The sequence below is a fragment of the Periplaneta americana genome, chromosome 6 (genome assembly GCF_040183065.1).
Source record: "Periplaneta americana isolate PAMFEO1 chromosome 6, P.americana_PAMFEO1_priV1, whole genome shotgun sequence".
Taxonomy (NCBI): domain Eukaryota; kingdom Metazoa; phylum Arthropoda; class Insecta; order Blattodea; family Blattidae; genus Periplaneta; species Periplaneta americana.
The window spans coordinates 104,274,253-104,296,834 of NC_091122.1; the positions used below are offsets into that span (position 1 = coordinate 104,274,253).

A 22,582-nucleotide genomic window follows, 5' to 3' on the forward strand; every position below is an offset into this window, starting at 1 on the left:
AGGACTTCACGACAGACCCGCGGATCGAAGCCGGCCTGAGTTGGAGCTACCGTTGATATTTTTTGCTGGAAACCACGTGATATCCAAATAAAACTTACAGCGCCTAACAAGTATAATATCCAGAGCATTTAGCGGGGATTGTTGTGAAATAAAATTCACAGTTTATTTTCGAATTAAGTTACGGCACTTTTAACTATTTGCAATCGAAATGCTACGTGCTTTTAATAACATGTACCATTGACAGTGCAGTAGTACATAAATATGTTGTTGTTTAATGCCTGGCATCTGGCAATGAAGCCATTAGCGCTCTTGCTCTCCAGTATACTTTTGAATTAGGTCCTTCTCTCCAGACAGTGTGCTGCAGGTTTTCAAAGGTTCTTTGTTCATATCCTTTTGAGTGTCGTAAAGAGTGCAGGATGGTGAAGTCAGAATTCCTATTTTGTAGAGATGGCTCGCTAAACAATAATGGCCTGTAAGCAACCTAAAAGCTGCTACTGCTATTTTTCTTGGTCCTTGAGGAATTGCATAGTACATAAATGAAACGTAACATTTCTGCCCGACTTTGTTTGCACGTGAGAAGTTAAATGTTTGTAAATGCACATGATTTAGAAATTGAGTATCTCGAGCAGAGTTTCAGAACTGGAGAAGAAAGTGGTGGAATCATGGGGAAAGAATTCGTTCCCCCATCCACAAGGCCGCAGCTTTCAATGACGTTTCTATGACGTTTGGTAAACACACTGTTCTCTCTTCTCTTCTCCCCCTACCGTACAATGACGCGAGGGTTGAAGGGAAGGGATGAGTTACGTGTTCCGGCTTATGACGTGTGCTTCAATTGTAGCACAGTTTTGTATCCCTGATCTCGAGAAAAAGTTACCGGTACCAGTAGACTGGTGAAACATTGACTGTTTTATGATATAACAACGTTGAGTCCACACCTGTGGAGTAACGGTTAGCACGTCTAGCCGCGAAACCAGGTGGCCCGTGTTCGATTCCCGGTCGGGGAAAGTTACCTGGTTGAGGTTTTTTCCGGGGTTTTCCCTCAACCCAACGTGAGCAAATGCTGGGTAACTTTCGGTGCTGGACCCCGGACTCATTTCACCGGCATTATCACCTTCATCTCATTCAGACGCTAAATAACCTGAGATGTTGATAAAGCGTCGTAAAATAACCTACTAAAATAAAAAAAAAAATAAACAACGTTGATGCTGAAGCCAAGCTGTTTTTTTTCCCCGTGACTGCATCTAACATCATAGGCACATAGAGATAAGTGAGTTACAGTACATTTTGTATTTTAAACCGCACTCCCTCTAACATTTCGCAGTATTTTAGAATTTAAGAGTATATCATATTCCCGTCCCCTTGGTTGAAAGCCATATGTTTACATCTTTGTTCAACTATATATACGAGAGCGCGAGAAGAAAAATATTACAGTTTTGTATCTTTCTCCCGCGGTTTACCTTTTTTGTTTGTTTGTTTGTTTTTTTTTTTGCAAACCTTTCATTATTATATTCGATTCATTTATAACCATTTATTTTAGTACTGTGATATTGCGATGCGAAATTGTTATAACATTGAAGCGGTTATTCAAAGAAGGGCCCGACTCGTCATTTTACAGTTTTACAGGAGGAACATAAAATTCTATATCACAGTATTAAATACTGATACAAATTTAATTCTTTAACATCACATATTTGAAGCATTTCCAATAGGATGTGATATATTTTTTTTCTTTCTGCGACTACTTGAAAAGAATTTAATTATAATTTGAAAATAATATAATTGGGTTTTTCTTCTACCTACTTTTTTATAAATCAAATTCCACTTTAAATTCTTATTATTAATATAATTTCAACACAAAGCAAATTCTAAGCTATTACATTAAGTAAATTCAAACAGATGAGACGTCATACTAAGAAAACTGGAACTCCAAACTACAAAACGTACCAAAGTGTAGGGTTTGCTATATCGTATTTTACCCACATTTTTACCAGTCTCTTGTGTCATGTATTTGATAATATTTTCTCCCGTAATTTATTATTTATGTATTTAAATGGTAAATATGAATACTTGTTCTGTATGGTTGTGAAACTTTGATTCTCACTTTGAGAGAGGAACAGAGGTTAAGAGTGTTTGAGAATAAGATGCTTAGGAAAATATTTGGGATTGAGAGGGATGAAGTTACAGGAGAATGGAGAAAGTTATACAACTCAGAACCACAGTCTAATATATACAGTCACGGAGCTCAGTACTTAATAAATATACATCCATAGATAGTTGCTAACCACCAGGATCGCTACTTTCGCCTCATCACAGACCCTTTCCCTAGCAGACGATGAAATGTATTGTACTTTCGATATCGTGTTCTTTTTAAAAAAATTAACACCGTCCTTCCATGAAATACATAAGGTTTATATATTATTTTCATAAATTATATATTATATTTTATAAACTCACCTTCCTGGATCTCTCAGAAGAAAGATAACTCTGACCTCTTTTTTCTTACAATTTATAGTACTACAAACGTCTCCTTGTCCCATATTATTATTCAAATTGTTGTGTTTTAGCCATTTACAGTTATTACAACCGATAACGAACATTCATTTTCGAGCTAGACCAGGCCGTGATGTATGTTCGGGTTTTCTATTTCAGCGTATGGAGCTCAGTGAAATATTATATTATAACTTTATTGCATATCATTGCTAAGTTTTATTTAGTATAATGTGTCCATAAGTTCCGTTTACTTCTTATTGCATAATAAGTTGCAGAAATAATTATAAAACTGTGTTATTTTAATGTGAAGAGAATTTTACATGTTAACATAATCTGTTCGCATCAACATTTTAAGTTTAGAATGGAAGCTATCTTGAGGTTTAATAAAAAAGAATTTATATTGTGATTTAAATTTAGCACATCTACCTTCTTTAATTGTGCACAGAAAATTTACCATACCACTCCTATGAAATTAGTGTACGTACGATTGTGCTACTTCGTCTCTTAGATACTAGATAAATACAATAATTCAGTAGGCCTACCGGTACTCAATTGTAATATTAAAATACAGACAAATTGAATGTGCGGGGTATCATACATGACATTATGCTTAATTATAATGTGTAATTGCGAATTTAGGAATATAAGTAGCCTAAATGTAGTAAAAATAACCTATAATTTCCATATGAATGGCAGGGCATTGGAGACCACTAAAATTAGACACAAAGGGGCAACTGGTACAGTAAACATAACCTATAATTTCAACATATCTAAATATCCGTGCGGGGCAGCTGAAAATTATTGAATCGTGCATAAATGAATATACAGACATTTCACAATATTTAATCGAAATAAAGACAGGTATTACACATACGAACAATGTAATTTTCACACCAAAAATAATATTACACCTTAACTCGCAAGTGAATTATGTCTGAAGTGTATCATAATCATTGTTTTAAATTTTATTAATGCAATTACACTACATTTTAGAGAAATATATGTTACTGTTTATGCATTCCAACTAATTTATATGGTTGAAACGCCGCCCTTCGTGATCGGGTTAAGCGAGTTACATGGTCTGCCTTACGGCCTGTATTAGATCACGATGGCAGTGGTACAGTCTATTGTTCCTAGTACTCACAGCACTCAAAGCGGCTAACAACTATCGCGAGAGATGCAAAAATCATCCTATGCTTCGTGACTGTATATACTAGACTGGCAGAACTGCACGCATTGTATTCTTCACCTGACATAGTTAGGAACATTAAACCCAGACGTTTGAGATGGGCAGGGCATTGTAGCATGTATGGGCGAGTCCAGAAATGCATATAGGGTGTTAGTTGGAAGGCCGGAGGGAAAAAGACTTTTGGGGAGGCCGAGACGTGGATGGGAGGATAATATTAAAGTGTATTTAAGGGAGGTGGGATGTGATGGTAGAGACTGGATTAATCTTGCTCAGGATAGGGATCGATGGCGGGCTTATATGAGGGCGGCAGTGAACCTCCTGGTTCTCTAAAAGCCGTAAGTAAGTAATATGAATAGTGCTATGGTGCTATGAAAGTTATTGTACAATTATTACATCTTTTAAGTGTAGTCTACTGTGACAAATTCTCATTAATTTTCAACCTGTTTTGTTGAAGCAAATTTGAATTGTAAATGTTTCTGAATGAATACAAAGCAAGAAGTAAGTATTAATAGTGCTATGAGAATCATTTTAAATTACTTTTGCGTACTGTTATACTGTATATAAAATGCTGCTGAAGGTAAAACATGTTAAGTTTTGATGGAACGATTTTGGCAATTGTTTCCAAAGTCTCCCGTGTTTTCAGTTTGAAAACCTGATAACCTTACCATATTGTGAACTTATGAGTTATATGATTGGAATAATAATCTTATGAGTCGATACTGGCGGAAGAAGGGCCCAACTGTAAGTGACTGGGCCGTTTTTCTACAAACTGAAATACTAAATTATTACAGTAAGGTTTCAAAAGCAATAATCTGGCCCTTCTTTTATCTACCGAGATTTTCGTTACGTGTTTTCTGCTGTACTTATAATAAAATTATGACTGGACCCTTTTTCTACTGGCCAGATGCGCCTTCTAAAGAAGTACAATAAAATAAGTGATTTTGAAAAACTGCTACTTGGGCCCTTTTTTGAGTAGCCGCTTCAATTACAGATTTCGAACAAATTTTAACTATGTAGATACTGGTAGGCCTATAGCCCATTCTAAATCAGATTGTGTAATTGCTATACGTATTAAGAATACATTTCATTTTCCCTCAAGGACTGATGCCTTTACTCCATTCAGTTTTAACACTCTTAACTTTTGCGAGAATTATATATCAACATTAGACATTCATAACTTTTGTGAGAATTATGTATCAACATTGACATTGATAACTTTTGTGAGAATTATGTATCAACATTAGACATTCGTAACTTTTCTGAGAATTATGTATCAACATTAGACATTCGTAACTTTTGTGAGAATTATGTCTCAATATTAGACATTCTCAACTTTTGTGAGAATTATGTATCAACGTTAGACATTCATAACTTTTGTGAGAATTATGTATCAACATTAGACATTCGTAACTTTTGTGAGAATTATGTATCAACATTAGACATTCGTAACTTTTGTGAGAATTATAAATCAACATTATAAATTCGTAACTTTTGTGAGAATTATGTATCAAAATTAGACATTCACAACTTTTGCTAGAATTATGTATCAACATTAGACATTCATAACTTTTGTGAGAATTATGTATCAACATTAGACACTCATAATTTTTGTGAGAATTATGTATCAACATTGACATTGATAACTTTTGTGAGAACTATGTATCAACATTAGACATTCGTAACATTTATGAGAATTATGTATCAACATTAGACATTCATAACTTTTGCTAGAATTAGGCCTATGTATCAACATTAGACATTTATAACTTTTATAAGAATTACGTATCAACATTAAACATTCGTAACTTTTGTGAGAATTATATATCAACATTGAACATTCGTAACTTTTGTGAGAATTGTGTATCAACATTGACATTGATAACTTTTGTGAGAATTATGTATCAACATTAGATATTCAGAACTTTTGTAGGAATGATATATCAACATTAGGCATTCATAAGTTCGGGGCACTGCCTGTTCGTGTGGTAAGCGTGGCGCACAAATTTATTTACAGAACTAAGATAACTCTAACGATACCAACATAGAAAAATGAAAAAGGAGCTTAAATGACCCAATAAGAAACTTGCGATCTGAGAAGTTAAGAGATCGGGAATAGATACCATTCAAGTGTCGAATGTGCAGCCAGAATTCGTTACCTGCCACAAATAATTAAAATACAGGCAAAAGGAAGCTTGGATCTCTCTTTATAATGAAGAAATACTTGATTTTCACAGTCAATTTTAAACATCTTTATATTCCAAAGGGATTATCCATAATTTATTTTCACTTGATTGATTCCTTGAGTGTTGATTGCTTCACAAGAAACATAATCTTGTTATAGCTCAAGATTGATACCTTTTTATATTTGTTAAATGTTAATATAAGTAAACAGTAAAATAATGTTGAAAGGAAAGAATAGTGCACGGAGATGAGAATCATGGGAATTTGCACGAAGTTAATTGCACGCATGTAACCGTACAATTATTTATAATCAAACTCAAATTTGTTACTTTTAGATAAAAAGAATGCAGTTTGTGTGTCTTTTTGTTTCTGTGCATAGTAAGTGATTTCATTCATTCGTGTCTTTTAAATGGTAATTTAAGCAAATAAAGTATATAAAATATCATTCGCAACTTGATAAATGAACTTAATAACAAGAAAGTAATGGTATATCTTATATTCGAAATATTTTTATAAAAAACTCTTCCGATATTCGGCGCCAGATATACTGAAGCCTATTGTTGCGTTATTTTGCTCTCCCAGCTATTTTCTTCTTTGCCGCTTTTTTCTCCAGAGGACTCTTCAGTATCACCATGACGTTCCTGTCCTCAAAGCAGATACGTTGTGAGGAGAGAAAGGCCTAGCCACTAAATTTTTCCTGGAGCCCTCTCAGTCAGTGACAAGTTTATTTTATGTCATGAAGCTATAATGCTGAATTCTCAGCTTTGCTGAACTTCTGAAGGAAGGTGGTTGTTTATGCAAGCCTCTTAAGAAATCTATCACTCTTGGCTGGCTTTAACGCTTCTGCTATCAAGGGGGGGGGGAATAGGATTACCCCACTGATGACTTTTCAATATTGTTTTCATTTTTCTCCATATTTATTTTTGAAATTCCACGCATTTCTCCGTTATATGTCTACTAACATTTTTAAATAAGACTAACACAAATAATTAATCTGCTTTAAGAAGTAATCGGCATTATTCATGTGGGGTGATCTTGTTACTCCCCCTTGGTAGTCTGTCATGAAAATTCCAGAATATGAAATTCAAGTTGTAGCCTAATTTTCTATATTTTGAGTTTGTATACTTCCAAAATATTGTATTATGTGTTATTTATATAATTATTCATATTATCGTATCATGACTTTTGGTTCCAAAATTTTTAAAACTTTTTGTTTATGTGTTAGGGTTATTATGAAAGAGTAATTTTGTTAGAAATATATACTAGTAGAGCCTTTTTCCGAGACGTTCATTGTCGTGTAGGTGGTGTTCGAATATTTGAATTAAAAAGACTAACATGTAGTTTCTTAAATTTATATTTTTATTTATTTACTTTTAGAACTTTTTAACGATATTAAATGATTTTATACTTTATTATAAACAAATGTATTGGAAATGTTCTTATTTGTATAGATAGTAGACTATTTGAATATTTAAATATTTGAGGTTCTGGCTGACATGTATATCTATTATCAGGCAGTGCATCTTACTTGACGATATGTGTCAGAGGAAGAACAATTTGACGATATGTGTCAGAGGAAGAACAATTGTTTGAATGCATCTGAAGTTTGATTAGTGGAATATGTAGCTAATCGGTGATGTGTGCATTGGAGGGGGAAAGGAACTGGCCACCCCAACCCATTATCTCCTGGCCTAGTTGCCTCATGAATGATGCCTTATTAGTGTTATTTGTGAGGTTCAAACCTGTCTTCGAACAGTTGACTAAACAACAACAACAAATATCTGAAATAATTTCCAATTTATTTTATAGTATTGTTACTTTCATTGCTTGTAAATTTGTTTTCCACTTTATCAAAACTATAAGAGTATTGAGGAGTTTACTTTGAAATAGAAGGGATGTAAGTTTGACTTTACTGATACGTTTTCTCATAGTGTCTCCAATAACATATTTTCCAATTCATTAATTTTGGTATACACTTTCAACAAAATTGAACGAAACTTTTGAAACACCCTGTATTTTTATAAAGAGTAAAATTATTTTACATGTTTACATTTTCAGAGGTCCATAGTCAATAATATAATACATTTATAATCATTCCAAATGATTAACAAAGATTGGTATATGATTTTGATGGGGGAATTGTATTATCCCCTTGGTAGTAGTAAGTTGTAAAAATCTTGGTAGCTGGAGGGTTAAACTCGCAAACTTTTGAGTTTTTGACAAGTATATGATAAAAGGACGTTTGTGCAGACGTCTCAATTTTACGTTGTATTGCTTTAGTCAGAAGCTGTATTATTTCTGTCTGAAAGAAATGGGCTACAGACCCTTGCAAATTTCGCAGGAGCATATTTAAGCGAGGCTTCTTTTGCCGAGAAATGAATTGTACCGATCAATTAAAAGTTTAGTTCACACTATTCTTATTGCATTCTGTTTTCACTCAGTCTCCTCCCACGCCCACTGTTGCTGGAGATGCTAATGAGATGTGACTTAGAGGAGTAAAGACTTGGCTCGTTAGCGATAAATTTCGGTGGAGATCCCAAATACCGCTTTCGACTGTGATGGGAGAAACCAGGTAGACATTATAGTCTCGGCCTTTGACCTTGTGAGTAGGCCACCGCCTTTATTTTTGGAGTCCTCTCCTCTTTTTTTTTTTTATAACCGATGCAGAACTATCATGCCGTCCGACAGGGTGTTTCGCAGTGTCTGAACGGACCGTAAGAGCTCTAAATATCCGTCCTAGGACCGACGTGTGTTATGTAATTTGTTATGTTCCGTTTGACGACCTTCCAGATTCACCGTGTTTAAATGAAACTGAACGTTGAACTTAATAAGAGATAGAAAAAGAATAAGAAAAAAGAAACAAGGAAATGTGTGAAGAAAACTATGGTGGGTTGAACATAAGGTGTTGGTATTGTTGCTGCTACTGGCTGTTGCTGATAGAGTAAAGTAAATCAGATGAAAAAAATAAAATAAATAAAAAGGCAATGAAGGAACATGAAAGGAAAGGAGATGAATCTAAAGAAGAACGATAATCTTAAGAATAATAATGATACCGTAGTAATATTTTTTTAGTTCTTTAACGATGTTGTATTAACTATTCGGTTATTTAGCGTCGATGGGATTGGTGGAAGCGAGATTATCTGACATTCGCCTTACGTTTGGGGAAAACCTCGGGGGAAAAAAAACCCAACTAGGCGACAATCGAACCCACGCCCGAGCGTAACTCCGGATCGGCAGGCAAGCTCCTCAGCCGATTGAGCTACGCCGGTGGCTGATAATAATAATAATAATAATAATAATAATAATAATAATAATAATACTAACAACAATAATGACAAATTGATTTAAAAGTAACTAATGGCAAAGAAAGTCTAGCGAAGTACAAGAAAGAAAACAAGCGAGGAAAAATAATAAAAATAAGCTAGGAAAGACGTAACTAAAGGAGAGGAAAAAAGATGCAGCGGTGGGAGGGAGGAAAGAAAGGAAGAGAGAGATTTGAATTGAGACATGTGTGAAAAATGAAGATGAAAGAATGAAATGATGCGCAGAGAGCATGGCAGGGTTGCCGCCCCTCTGCGCCGCTTTCGCATCGCCTCTCGTGCGTCGCCGGCCTCCTCTCAGTGTTTGTGCGGCCGTTGCAGTGTGTGTGCGCTCATGAGAGTGAAGACCAGCGACTCGGACCAGGAGGAGTCGGACATGAAGTGGTCAGTCTGTGTGTTGTGTGTCAGTGTTTAACCCGTCACTAATAACATGTGTGTTGCTATGCGCTGGAGGTCGCCTTGACGGCTGCAAGTGTCCAGGTTTGTCACATAGTCTCCCATGGAAATTGCTTCAGCACCCCATCCCATGTGTACTTTCCTGTAATTCACTGTATTAGCAGTCCCCATGTCTGTAACGGCTTTGCAGCTGTGAAATTTCAGGCTTTTGCGGTGATTAAGTCATGAAGAAGAGTTTGTTTTTCAACCGTGTGTTGAAATTTGATTTGTCTCATACATCGTGTCCTGAATGAGGATGGAACCTATGAATAATTCCGAATCGTTGGAGAAATCAAATCTCAGCACATAGTTGTAATAACCAGAATTTTCTTCATGACTTTTGCAATTAATTGTAAAACTTGTTTTATTTTTCAAGTCGGTTCTTATGTAATTTCTTAAAACGAAAGTAAAATTTTGTATGAAAAAATTGGTCACGTGGGCAAAGACTTTTGCTGTTCCTAAATTTTATTTTTGTACCTATCGTTTGTGCTGACATCTCCCCCAAAAATGATCGGTGTTCGATATCCGGAAGACCATGTAATGTACAAAACGATTAAGTAGATTTTTTTATGAGGTTCAAACCTGTATTCTGACAGCTGACTTCGGTCATCTCAGTAATACACATTCAACTATCGACATCACTCCATTGGAGATGAAATTTGCTAAAATGCTCAGAAACTCACTGTTGCTAGCAGTTCTCGACTTTGCTGCTGCTTGTAAGACAATTTATTTTTCTGTAGCCAAAATACAATTATGTCCTGCGCTGTGGCGTCGTGCTGTAAGGCATCCTGCGTAGGACTCGCGTTATGGAATACGCGCTGGTTCGAGTCCTCATGGGGGAAGACATTTTCTCATGAAATTTAAGCCAGTGTATGGAACCGGTGCTCACCCAGCATCGTAATGCACTTGGGGAGCTACGATAAATAGCGAAATCTGGTTGCGAAAGCCAGATACAACGGCTGGGGGGATCATTGTGCTAACCACATGATACCTCCATTCTGGTTGGATGATCGTACATCTCTGCTTCGGCATGTGGACGTGAGGCCAGCAGCCGACTGGTCGGTCTGGGCCCTTCACGGACTGTAGCTCCACGGTTTAAATAAAGTACAATTATTGTACGGTACTCCTTTTATTTAGAATGTTGTTGTATTAACATATGTTATGCTGACCACTTGGTAGAGAGCGTCGGTTATTCTTGAATGTTAATCCTTGGTCTAGCCTTAGATATAAAACTTTCTTAAAAATTTAAAACTTTAAAAGTGTTAAAATTTGTGGAAAAAAGGTAATGTTTTATAATAAGTGTTAAAGTGGACATCAAAGACAAATCGAGCCGTAGCTCAATCATTAGATGTCTTCGTATCAAATTGAAGAAAATTCGCTAATCAGTTTTTCTATTAGTTATTTGGATAACGAAACGGCTGTGGCTAGGTTTCTTACAGGTATTTCTGTCTATCCAGCCATTTAACACGTTATTGTTCAGTCATCGTCGTATCGTGAAACTCTGTTATAATCGACATTTAACATGCTGAAAAATGTTCGATACCGGTACGTGAAAGATTTCCAGCATTTGATGGTTAGATTATGTTTTAATTACCTCTATCATTTACATCTCATGAGTAAGGCCATACGTTACTTCAACAGTAAATAACATCATATGATATCTCGTATCATTCTTTGACGAATATATGTTAAGCATTGATTGTTGATTTGTATTTTGTTACACCGTAGTGGTAATACATAGATTCTAAGGTGTTTTCACGTGTTTACGAACCACTTGTTAATTGTGTCTTTTGAGTGAAGTGTAATAGCAGCCCTGCAGCATCACTCAGTGAAGGAATATTATAATTAGGGGTGTAATTTTTTTATATTAACGATATACACGAAATGTGTTAATAACTTTTATGCATAGAAAATGCAAATCCCTTAGTAAAAGTCCAAAATTAAGTGAAATATATTCGCAGATTTTCGCAAAATCTATAAATTCACGAAATTACTTCATAATCACGATATATTGAACAAAAGTAGGTTTCATGGAGAATTCTCACGAAAAATAACTATTTCTTTTAAATGAAGAGTAAAAATTTTCTTAGTTACAAAATATACATGAACATTTCTACATATTTATTCATTCAGAATTATATACTTGTGATATGTGGAAATGATGTGCGCTTAATTTCAGGGATTATTTCCAGAGAGTAGCGCACGCAGACAACGGTCATTTCTTTTTCCCGCAACAACTGCTTTCGTGTGATCAAGAAAGTAGTTCCGTCACCCCGTCAGAGTCGAATGAAATTGAATTATTGTGAATTTAATTAATGATGCAAACAATTTTCTGTTAGTTTCAAAGGAATTGTTTCAATAATACTTTAAAAAACTATTTTATTATTTTTTAAGTTTCTTTGGGATTCGAAATATGCATGAAATTCCATGTTTTTTTTACGAAGTATTCACCGAAATGAATCCATTTTAATCGCCAAAATCAGGGTAAAATAATCACCATAGAATCACGCCCCTAATTATACCTAGTTTATTTATTATGTTGCGCTACACGTACTAGTTGCAAGGTAAGAATTTTATGTAATAACGATCGTTTAACGCTACAGAAAGTCTTGTGAGATAATTTTAGTTGGTTATTTAACGACGCTGTATCAATTACTAGGTTATTTAGTATTGCTGGGATTGGTGATAGCGAGATGACGCCGAGGATTCGCCATAGAAGAAAATTTTGCATCTTTCAACCGTGTGATGAAATTAAATTTAGTAGTCTTTCCTTCTCAGACAGATTTTTTTAAAGTGTAAATTTTCATGATTACACTAGGTGTTCAACCGACCTCTGTCTTATGTTGCATAGTGAAATTGATGAACGTTACCTTCAAAACCCATAAGGCTGATCAATCTATTGTATGTGATCTGGGCGATAATATAATCTTACCTCATCTTTGACATGGCAGCCTTCCTTTGGACTCAATTGAGCTCGACAGTTATAGTATTTCTACTCTCCACAGATACACATCACGTACAGCGTGACCCGCCGAAGTGCTGTGCAACTAGAAAATGGGTCACAGTCCAGCTATCCATCCGCAATATGCGGAACCCGAATCACAAGAAGTGAAGTGGGTAGGCATTGGATACACATACACACACTCAGACACACACATATTAGATGACCCAACATGTCCCTGCAACCAAAACTCACAAACATTGGACACACTTAATATGGGAGTGTAAACTTTTGAAACAAGAAAGAGGAAGACTTAAGAAAAGTGTAAGTCATTTAGGTGGAAAATGGCCAGTCGAAAAAAGTGAACTAATGGCCAATTACCTAAAACAATTTAAGTTATTTGTAAACAATATAAACTTCGGCAAACTACAAGTTAGTTCATAGAAATTAAAACATACGCTACAAGATTAAGTTATGTAAATATATAAAAGAATAATAATAATAATAATAATAATAATAATAATAATAATAATAATAATAATAATAATAATATATTTTATCTGGCAGAGTTAAGGCCGTAAGACCTTCTCTTCCACTCAACCAGCAAAAAGTATACTGTACATGCATATGTATGAACTTACAAGCTACAAAGAATACAGCTATTTGATTTAAATAAAAGTTACGTGTATACAAGAGTTACTTATGAATTGAACAGTAAAATACTATGAAATGTAAATTAGTAATACATAAAACAATTTTAGGCCTTTGTAAATAATTTTCACTTTGGCAAACTACATATCATGGTATAGGAATAATTTAGAGGCTAGAAAATTAAGGTTATGTAAATAAGAAAATATGATTTAGTAATTTAGTAATACCCAAAACAATTTCAACCCTATGTAAATAATATATATTTTTGGCATATTACTAATTATTGTTGAGGAAATATACAACACTTTATGGCATCTTAGCATTACAATTGTATGAAATAAATTATAAAAGAAATTCGGGATACATAGCTGACAGAGTCTTCATATGTTCGTATCGATTAGTTGCGCCTGGCATTGACACTGAATAAAGACAAATAGATGACTTTGCATGTTATGTTACATATGTTCCTTTATTTTGTTAATGTTTCTCTGAACCACAGAACTGTTTTATGTTATATTACAAAAGTGATACAAAATTGTTAAAGATTGCAAATAAATGATACGTTACCTTTTGCCCTGCATTTCATTTCTTGTTACGTCGCGCGTAGAAGTGGTAAGCAAGATAGCAAGCGTTCCGGTATTACGTCAAAGCGAAAACGTCATTGCTTTTATTGGCACGCGTGCTATAGTAAGCCGATTACGAACGATATTGGATGTAGTAACAACCTGTTTATAATGCTAGAATGGCATAAATGTAATTTACTAACAACTAACATAATTAATACCTCTGTAAATAATATAAACTTTAACAGCTTCAAATTTTTTATATAGGGAATACTTTAAAGACTAGTAAATTGAGATTATACCTATAAGCCTAAATATAGTAAATGTAATAGAGTGAAAAGGAAAAAAGTGCATGTAGTACTACTATATTGTAATGGAGCATGCTGGAAATCAATAAAGTATTTATAAAAAAACACACTCACATACACACACACGCAGTAGTTCGTGCGTGGCACACACATGGCTTCAGATTCTCTCTCATATACGATGTTATTCGTATTTATTTGTTACTGAGAGTTTAAGTGTTATTCTAGGCCAGGGGTTCTCAATATTTTTAAGATAGTGAGCACCGCCCACATGTACTAATACTAAATGAGCGAGCACCATAAAATTGAACAGATTTAATATATGAATACATGATTAAATTACATAAATAAAATACGCATTTTTAAAACAAAGACCATGGTAATGAACTTCAATGATGTCCAAGGATAAGGCGCTTAAATATCATTCAATAAATTAATCGTCATCTCGCTTTCTTATGGAGGTATTTCATAAGTGAAAAAGTTAATTATTTTGTTTCTTTTCTTTGGCATAGGTATGTCGTCCCGAACATAGCTACACATCTGCGAGAAACACTCCTCAGTATTTAGAACCTTTTTGTATCTTCCGCTTCCTAAAGATTATTAATTTCATTTCTCCTTTTAAAACTAATATTTCAGCGCCAAGGAGATCTATCAATTGAAGTTTCTCACGAGCAGCCATATTATTGTCTTGAATTATGTTGATTTTTCTGATTAAGTCCACACAGAATTGAAAGGGGTTATACAGTATGAATTACGGGAAAACCTGTTACTGTAGGTTACTAAAGTAGTATAATGGGTGGATACGAACATTGTTTGTTCTTGCTCGTACAACAAAGTTTGCATTGAAAAAAGGATCTCAGGAGCGTTCGTGCTCGCGAGCACATTTTTACTCTAATAACAAGAGCATCAAATACCATTAAAAGAGCACAGTGGTGCTCGCGAGCACCAGGTTCAGAACGCCTTCTATGTCTTCATATCAACGTGTGTTCTGCTTCTTATGCTGTCCGTTTTCTGTCACAATGCATCATACGCTCGTAATTTGGCCAAACATCGAGACGACACACTTTTCTTTCTTTGCTTTCATTCCCTATGTTTTCCTTGTTCTTTCTTTCTGTCAATAATAATAATAATAATAATAATAATAATAATAATAATAATAATAATAATAATAATAATAATAATTACAAATGGCTTTTAAGGAACCCGCAGGTTCATTGCCGCCCTCACATAAGCCCGGCATCGGTCCCTATCCTGTGCAAGATTAATCCAGTCTCTATCATCATATCCCACTTCCCTCAAATCTATTTTAATATTATCCTCCCGTCTACGTCTCGGTCTCACCAAAGGTCTTTTTCCTTCCGGCCTCCCAACTCTATATGCATTTCTGGATTCGCCCATACGTGCTACATGCCCTGCCCATCTCAAACGTTTGAATTTAATGTTCCTAATTATGCCAGGTGAAGAATACATTGCGTGCAGTTGTGCGTTGTGTAACTTTCTCCATTTTCCTGTAACTTCATCATTCTTAGCCCCAAATATTTTCCTAAGAAACTTATTCTTAAACACCCTTAATCTCTGTTCTTCTCTCAAAGTGAGAGTCCAAGTTTCACAACCATACAGAACAACTAGTAATATATAAGTGTTTTACAAATTCTAACTTTCAGATTTTTTGACAGCAGACTAAATGACAAAAGCTTCTCAACCGAATAATAACAGCAGGCATTTCCCATAATAATAATAATAATAATAATAATAATAATAATAATAATAATAATAATAATAAAAAAAAGGTATCCCCGTAACATGCCATGAAGGCACTTGGGGGGCATGGAGGTAGAGCCCCATGCTTTCCATGACCTCGGCACTAGAATGAGGTGGTGTGGTCGGCACCACGCTCTGACCGCCTTTTACCCCCGGGAAAGACCCGGTACTCAATTTTATAGAAGGCTGAGTGAACCTTGGGGCCGTTCTGAAAGTTTGGCAACGAGAAAAAATCCTGTCACCACCTGGGATTGAACCCCGGACCTTCCAGTCCGTAGCCAGCTGCTCTACCAACTGAGCTACCCGGCCGCCCAATAATAATAATAATAATAATAATAATAATAATAATAATAATAATAATAATAATAATATTAATAATATTAATAATAATACTAATAATTACGAGCCACTGATGTAGCTCAGTCGGCTAAGGCGCGTGCCTGTCGATCTAGAGTTGCGCTCGGGCGCGGGTTCGATTCCCGCTTGGGCTGATTACCTAGTTGGGTTTTTTCCGAGGTTTTCCCCAACCGTAAGACAAATGTCAGGTAATCTATGTCGAATCCTCGGTCTCATCTCGTCAAATAGCATCTCGCTATCATCAATTTCATCAACGCTAAATAACTTCCTAGTCGATACAGCTTCGTTAAATAACCAAGTAATTACCGAGATTCCTCGCTTCTTCTATCGTCTACTGAAGTACAACCACCCAGCAAATTTGGAGTCTCTGATTTCTTTGAATGCTCTGCGTCTACAGTGCGTGTTTGTTTCTTTCTATCTTGACGTGTGAACTGTGATACGCCTGATTTGTGTACATTTTACATGCCTCCAGGCGCCGACCCCCGCAATGTGATCGCTTTCATGTTGCTACTTTTAACTCCTATCGGCCATTGAGGTTCAGCTGCCTCAGATTTGTAATTGGCCTGCAGGCTTCTTCTAATGGACGGCTGCTGTGTCTGCCTGCATTCGTTGTGACTGCCCATGTCAGTATTCGCGTGAACATTGGACCACCGAAGGTTGAGTTAGCATCAGTTACACATTGTAGGGGCCTCAGTAGTAAAACAATACTTTTCATATTGCTATTTTAAAAATAAACATCTTGAAAAATTGAGTTCATTATTTCAACGGAAAGTATAATTTGAAAGGAGGCACTGCGCATGATCAGAGGACGAGCGACCAGGTTCACAAGCGACACTAGTTGATGTAATACCCGTTCTGTTTCTTGTATGTCGTCCCTCAGTAGCTAGAACAAGTGTCAGGGAAAATAATTTAGCGTAAATAAGTAGTGAGATAAAGACTGTAAATTAAACAAAACGAAAGACGAAGAAAAAAAGAAAAACAATTCCGAGAACTGCATGTGAAAATCGCTATTCATTTCCTTTATGACTTACTTCCCTTTATTATATTATGTTTAATCATTATTATTATTACTTACTTACTGGCTTTTAAGGAACCCGAAGGTTCATTGCCGCCCCCACATAAGCCCGCCATAGGTCCCTATCCTGAGCAAGATCAATCCAGTCTCTATCATCATATCCCACCTCCCTCAAATCCATTTTATATTATCTTCCCATCTATGTCTCGGCCTCCTCAAAGGTCTTTTTCCCTCCGGCCTCCCAACTAACATCTATATGCATTTCTGGATTCGCCCATACGTGCTACATGTCCTGCCCATCTCAAACGTCTGGATTTAATGTTCCTAATTATGTCAGGTGAAGAAGTTATTATTATTATTATTATTATTATTATTATTATTATTATTATTATTATTATTATTATTATTATTATTATTATTATTATTATATTCCCGAACTGCTTTATAACGATTTTTTTCTACTTTTGTGCACTATATACTATGTAGCTCGTCCACTTTTCTGTACTGTGAATTTTTAGCAACGTAACGGTATGTTGGTGTTTTAAGGCATCTATTACCGTGAAAATGAGGGAATTAGGTTTATAAAATTCATAATACAGTTTACTGCGTTATGTTTGAGGCGCATTAGTAGTCCTAACATTATCAAATGTAGTTGCTGTGGCCCAGAGAATCGGTCGGAAGATTGACGTTATTAGTGTAATTTTCAGCAGAAATGTTATCTGCAAACTACGTACATTCAGTTAGTTGAGGTGCGTTGGAAAATGAGTTCCACGAAGACTTCATGTATTTCTTCTGTGGTTAAATAAGCTAAACCAAAAGACGAACTCACAAAAACATACTAAAGTGAACATTAAAGAACTAAACTGACTTCAGTATTTTTAAATATTTCTCTAAGAGAAACTGTGAAAAATAACTTGAAGACTTGCTTGACACACAGAACATAACAACAGGGCGACACTGTGAAAGTGTGTAAATTTGCAGATACATCCACATTACGGTTAGATACAGACTTACAAGTAAAACGTACTGTTTCACAATAATTGATCCTTACTATCTGTAGTCTACAGTTTTCGAATCATAATCGATCGTTATTATCTAGAGTCTATAGTTGTTTTCGTAACATCTTCATTGTTGTCATTTACACACAGGGCATGTCAAAATTATATTCGTAGTAGGACGGAATGAAACTACGCATATCAATGTGCCGAAATGATGGCAAGCGACCTGGTGGCAAATCCCTGGATGCGGAGCCACGATCCTTAAATGCTTGTTTGTCGGTAGCCTAGCTCAGACCCGTTTACCTCCCATATTATTGCAGACGGCGTGTGATGAAATGAGGGGAGTATGGAGACTGCTGATGGAATGAAAGAAAGGAACATGAGCATCCTGGGAAAAAAAGCGCGCAGAAATGTCTGCTTTGCGTACCAAAAATTCTATCATTACCAGGCCGGAGGTCGAGCCCGTGTCTCCCGGATGGAAGAGACTGCGCCAGCGTTGAGCCACTGATTCGGCGTCTGACTCGCATCGTGTCCCAGTTCATTCATTCATTCATTCATTCATTCATTCATTCATTCATTCATTCATTCATTCATTCATTCATTCATTCATTCATTCATTTAGTGTTCTGCCCAAGGGCAGGTCTTTCACTGCAAACCTAGCTTTCTCCAATCTTTCCTATTTTCTGCCTTTTCGGTTCCTCATATGATCCATGTAGACTATCTTAATGTCGTCAATGATCTGATATCTTCTTCTACCCTGAACTCTTTTCCCGTTCACCATTCCTTACAGTGCATCCTTCAGCAGGCAGTTTCTTCTCAGCCAATGACCCAACCAATACCTTTTCCTCTTCTTGATCAGTTTCAGTATCATTCTTTCTTCACCCACCCTTTCCAACACAGCTTCATTTCTTACTCTCTCTGTCCACTTCAAACGTTTCATTCTTCTCCGTATCCACATTTCAAATGCTTCTGTTCGCTTCCCTTCACTTCGTCGTAATGTCCATGTTTCTGCCCCATACAATGCCACACTCCATACAAAGCACTTCAATAGTCTCTTCCTTAGTTCTTTTTCCAGAGGTCCGCAGAAGATACTCCTTTTTTCTGTTAAAAGCTTCCTTTTCCTTTGCCATTGCTATCCTCCTTTTCACTTCCAGGAAGCAGCTCATGTTACTGCTTATAGTACACTCCAAGTATTTGAAGCTGTCCACTTGCTCTACTGCCTTATTTAGAATTCGCAAGTTTATCTTCTGTATTTTTCTTCCTATGACCATGCTCTTCGTCTTATTTGCATTTTTAATGCAAGCAAATTCACAGTTACACAAGCAGTTCAAAAACTTTCTTTCTGCTCACCACCACCGCCACCACCACCACCACCACCACCACCACCACCACCACCACCACCACCACCCTCATCATTAGGCCTATGAGTGCAATATAGATCCTCCTCCTGTGATGCACTCTGGATAGCCTCTGACGAACTAAGTGGTCTACGCTTCTCAGCACTAGCGACATTTGTGAGCCACGCTCGTAGAGTCGAGACGAGTGACGACAAATTAAAGGGCCTGACATAAACACTCACTCACTCACTTACACATACGCGCGCGATTCTGTTCTATATCCTTCATAATTGTTTAAGTTTTTGTTGAAGTTTTCTAGTTACTTTTTGTGCCTACGTCCGAATCTGAACCAAATATTGCTGCTCGGATCATACTTCTAGAAAATCGCACAATAAATTATACGAATTCTATTTTTGTTAGTAGAAACTGTTGGCATGTAGGAACGGTTTTATTGCCATGTGGGTTTGAAGCTGAAAAGGTGTCGGTCTTACGGCTGATCTGTTGCTTACGTGACGCCTCGAATGCATCGATCGGAAAGGAATTTATTTTTGTTTCATTTTAATTTTATAAGAACTTTCACAATTGGGTTTCATAGAGGGTTTTTATTGCCAGGTATACAGTTCCCTTGAAACGCTCAAATGTCAGATAATTTGCTGGATGCTTGTCTGAGTCCAAGTAACCTAAATGGGTTTCCCTGAATTAGGTAGTTGATCTACTCCCGACGAATTCAGAGAACTTACATAGAACATGCTACTTCTTTATGACAATCTTTCACGAAAATTTTTCCTTGTCATTGTTGTCGATGATGATAATGATGATGATGATGATGATGATAATAATAATAATAATAATAATAATAATAATAATAATAATAATAATAATCCACAGCAGACATTGGATCCTTCCGCATTCTCAGTGTATGGTATTCAGGTCATCTTTTCAAAGGTGTTCGCAAAGATCGTGTTTCTGTACGTTGCTATACGTAATTGGCATATTATACAGTACATGTGGGCTATAGGCTACGATTTAATTCTCATGTTCAACCCGAAATCCACATAAACAAGTTCTTGTCAGTAACATCTGAAAGATCCTACTAGTAATATTGATCAAAATCGAAGGACTACGAGACTGTTAGTTTTATAACTAGTACATAACCAAACTATGCAAACTTAACCAAAAAAAATGTTTTTAAGTTTTGTTACTCTTTTGCTGGCTGTAATAAATATTTTGAAGTAAATAGAATTTTCTTTCTCTGCTTTTACGAAAACTGGAAGAAAATCTATTTTTAAGCTTTCAATAAAAACTTAGACATATTTTTAGCAAGCAGTCTTATGGTTGTTCGTATCTAACAGGGAACACCAGTATTGGCCGTCTATGGTAGGAGCTTCTAGCTCTTGATGATAAGAACTAGTCAGTATAAAGTGATTTTGGGCGCCATTTAAAAAAAAACGCCTACACTTATCTAAACGAATAACATATCTCTGACTTTTGCATCCATTAAGATTGTAATTAAAGTGGGGACAGGAGAAACGAAATGACGGAAGATATGAACGGCGCATGATGATGAAACGATGAACCCATGTTTCTTTTATATCTGCATCTTTAATAATCTCGATCAACCTCGTTCCTCTTTCAACCTCCGACAGAAAGATTGTCTCCAACTCATTGCAATGACTGTTTCATTTCAATTTGTGAAGGATGTGTCCTTTTTATCAAACACGATATCCCAAAGCTATTGTCTGTTTGTTTGTTGTCGAGATCTTTACGTTTGTTGGTTCAAGAGCCCAGATTACAGTTAATTTTCTAACCTCGCCCCCTCTCCCGTATCTGTTGGGATTCTTCATTTCGCAGCAAAAGTGACAATTAAAGAGCCCGCTTACAGGAAAAAAATATAGTCTACTACTAAATAATTAGACTGGAGAAGTGTAATATTTAATGGTGCATATTTACGTAAGTTCTTGTGCCTTCTACTCTAGAACTATAGTAACTCTTTCCGCCTGGGATCTGCAAGAATGAGTGGCGTCACGCGGTGGGTAGAAGCAGCACAGGTAGTATATGCTCGCCCAATGGCGTATTCCGAATCTCACCGGACCGGTGGACATCAATCACGTCACGCTGCAGCGGAATAGGAACAAAACTGCTGGAAGGTTCAATGGCTATCATGGCGGCTGTATTGTGCTACGTTAGCAAGATTTTGCGAAATTTACATACTGTCATCTCGCTCAAAGAAAAGAGAGATAAACAATTTATTTCTTGAACCAATAGTAATAACTTGTCCGTTGACATGTTCGTTCATAAGCCATTAACATATTTTTTTTACGTTATGCTAATTATAAACAATACAGCAAAACCAAAGCAGAACACACCGCCATGACACAACAGTGCACGATGTCATTCGTCTGCTAATTCCCGCCCTATACAAGAACCAATCAGATTCATTGATGACGGCTGATGGAGACTGCCACCACCTCTGCAAGCTGATGGCACCGGTGCGACACCGGTGGAGCATCAGTGACGTCATCGTTGAAATTCGGAACACCGTGATGCCATCAGATTGCTCAGCGCTGAGATTCGGATTACGCCACATGCGCACTCTCTGTTTTACAGACGAAGCTAACGGCCGCTATGCTTTCAGATTCCAGACGACTAGTGTAGTCTACTTATTTTTGCTTTGCTTGTATATCCACATTTCCTTCTCAGGAAAAAGAGATTACTAAAGGCAATGCAGTCTTAACAGCATTATAGGCCCCCGAGCAAAGCAATGCACTGGTCCTGCCTGTACAACTGCTCACAGGGGTAAAAATGTAAATTATGTATAAAATAAATTGTTTATTAGTACCTCCAGCAAAATCATTGTTTCGGCATTAAAAAAAAAAACATTATGTACAGCGAAGATTAATCATTGCAAATGCAAAGGTTTGGACAATACAACATGAACCTTGAACTTGAAAAACAAAAATTTGAACATAAAAATAGTACTTGGTTGGTAAATCATACTGACTGAGATAACACAGGTGTACATTATGAAATTACCAAGAA

The 22,582-nt window shown here is 36.2% G+C and overlaps 2 protein-coding genes across 10 annotated transcripts in view; both read left to right on the forward strand.

Annotated features, from left to right (window-relative positions):
* The window catches only part of LOC138701601 (GDP-D-glucose phosphorylase 1), a 114,530-nt gene extending 101,525 nt beyond the window's left edge, over positions 1-13,005 (forward strand). The window contains exon 8 of the mRNA XM_069828660.1: positions 12,621-13,005. The gene's annotated coding sequence lies outside the window, so the exon portion shown is untranslated. The remainder of the gene's footprint in view (positions 1-12,620) is intronic.
* Asator (tau-tubulin kinase asator) overlaps positions 9,386-22,582 on the forward strand; it is a 323,859-nt gene continuing 310,662 nt past the window's right edge. For 8 of the 9 annotated variants that reach the window (XM_069828645.1, XM_069828649.1, XM_069828653.1 and 5 more), the window contains exon 1: positions 9,386-9,564. In XM_069828645.1, coding sequence (XP_069684746.1) covers positions 9,398-9,564 — 167 coding nt within the window. In that variant the 5' untranslated portion in view covers positions 9,386-9,397. Of the gene's footprint in view, positions 9,661-22,582 lie in introns of all 9 variants that reach the window. The other variant, XM_069828652.1, reaches the window with a different exon arrangement.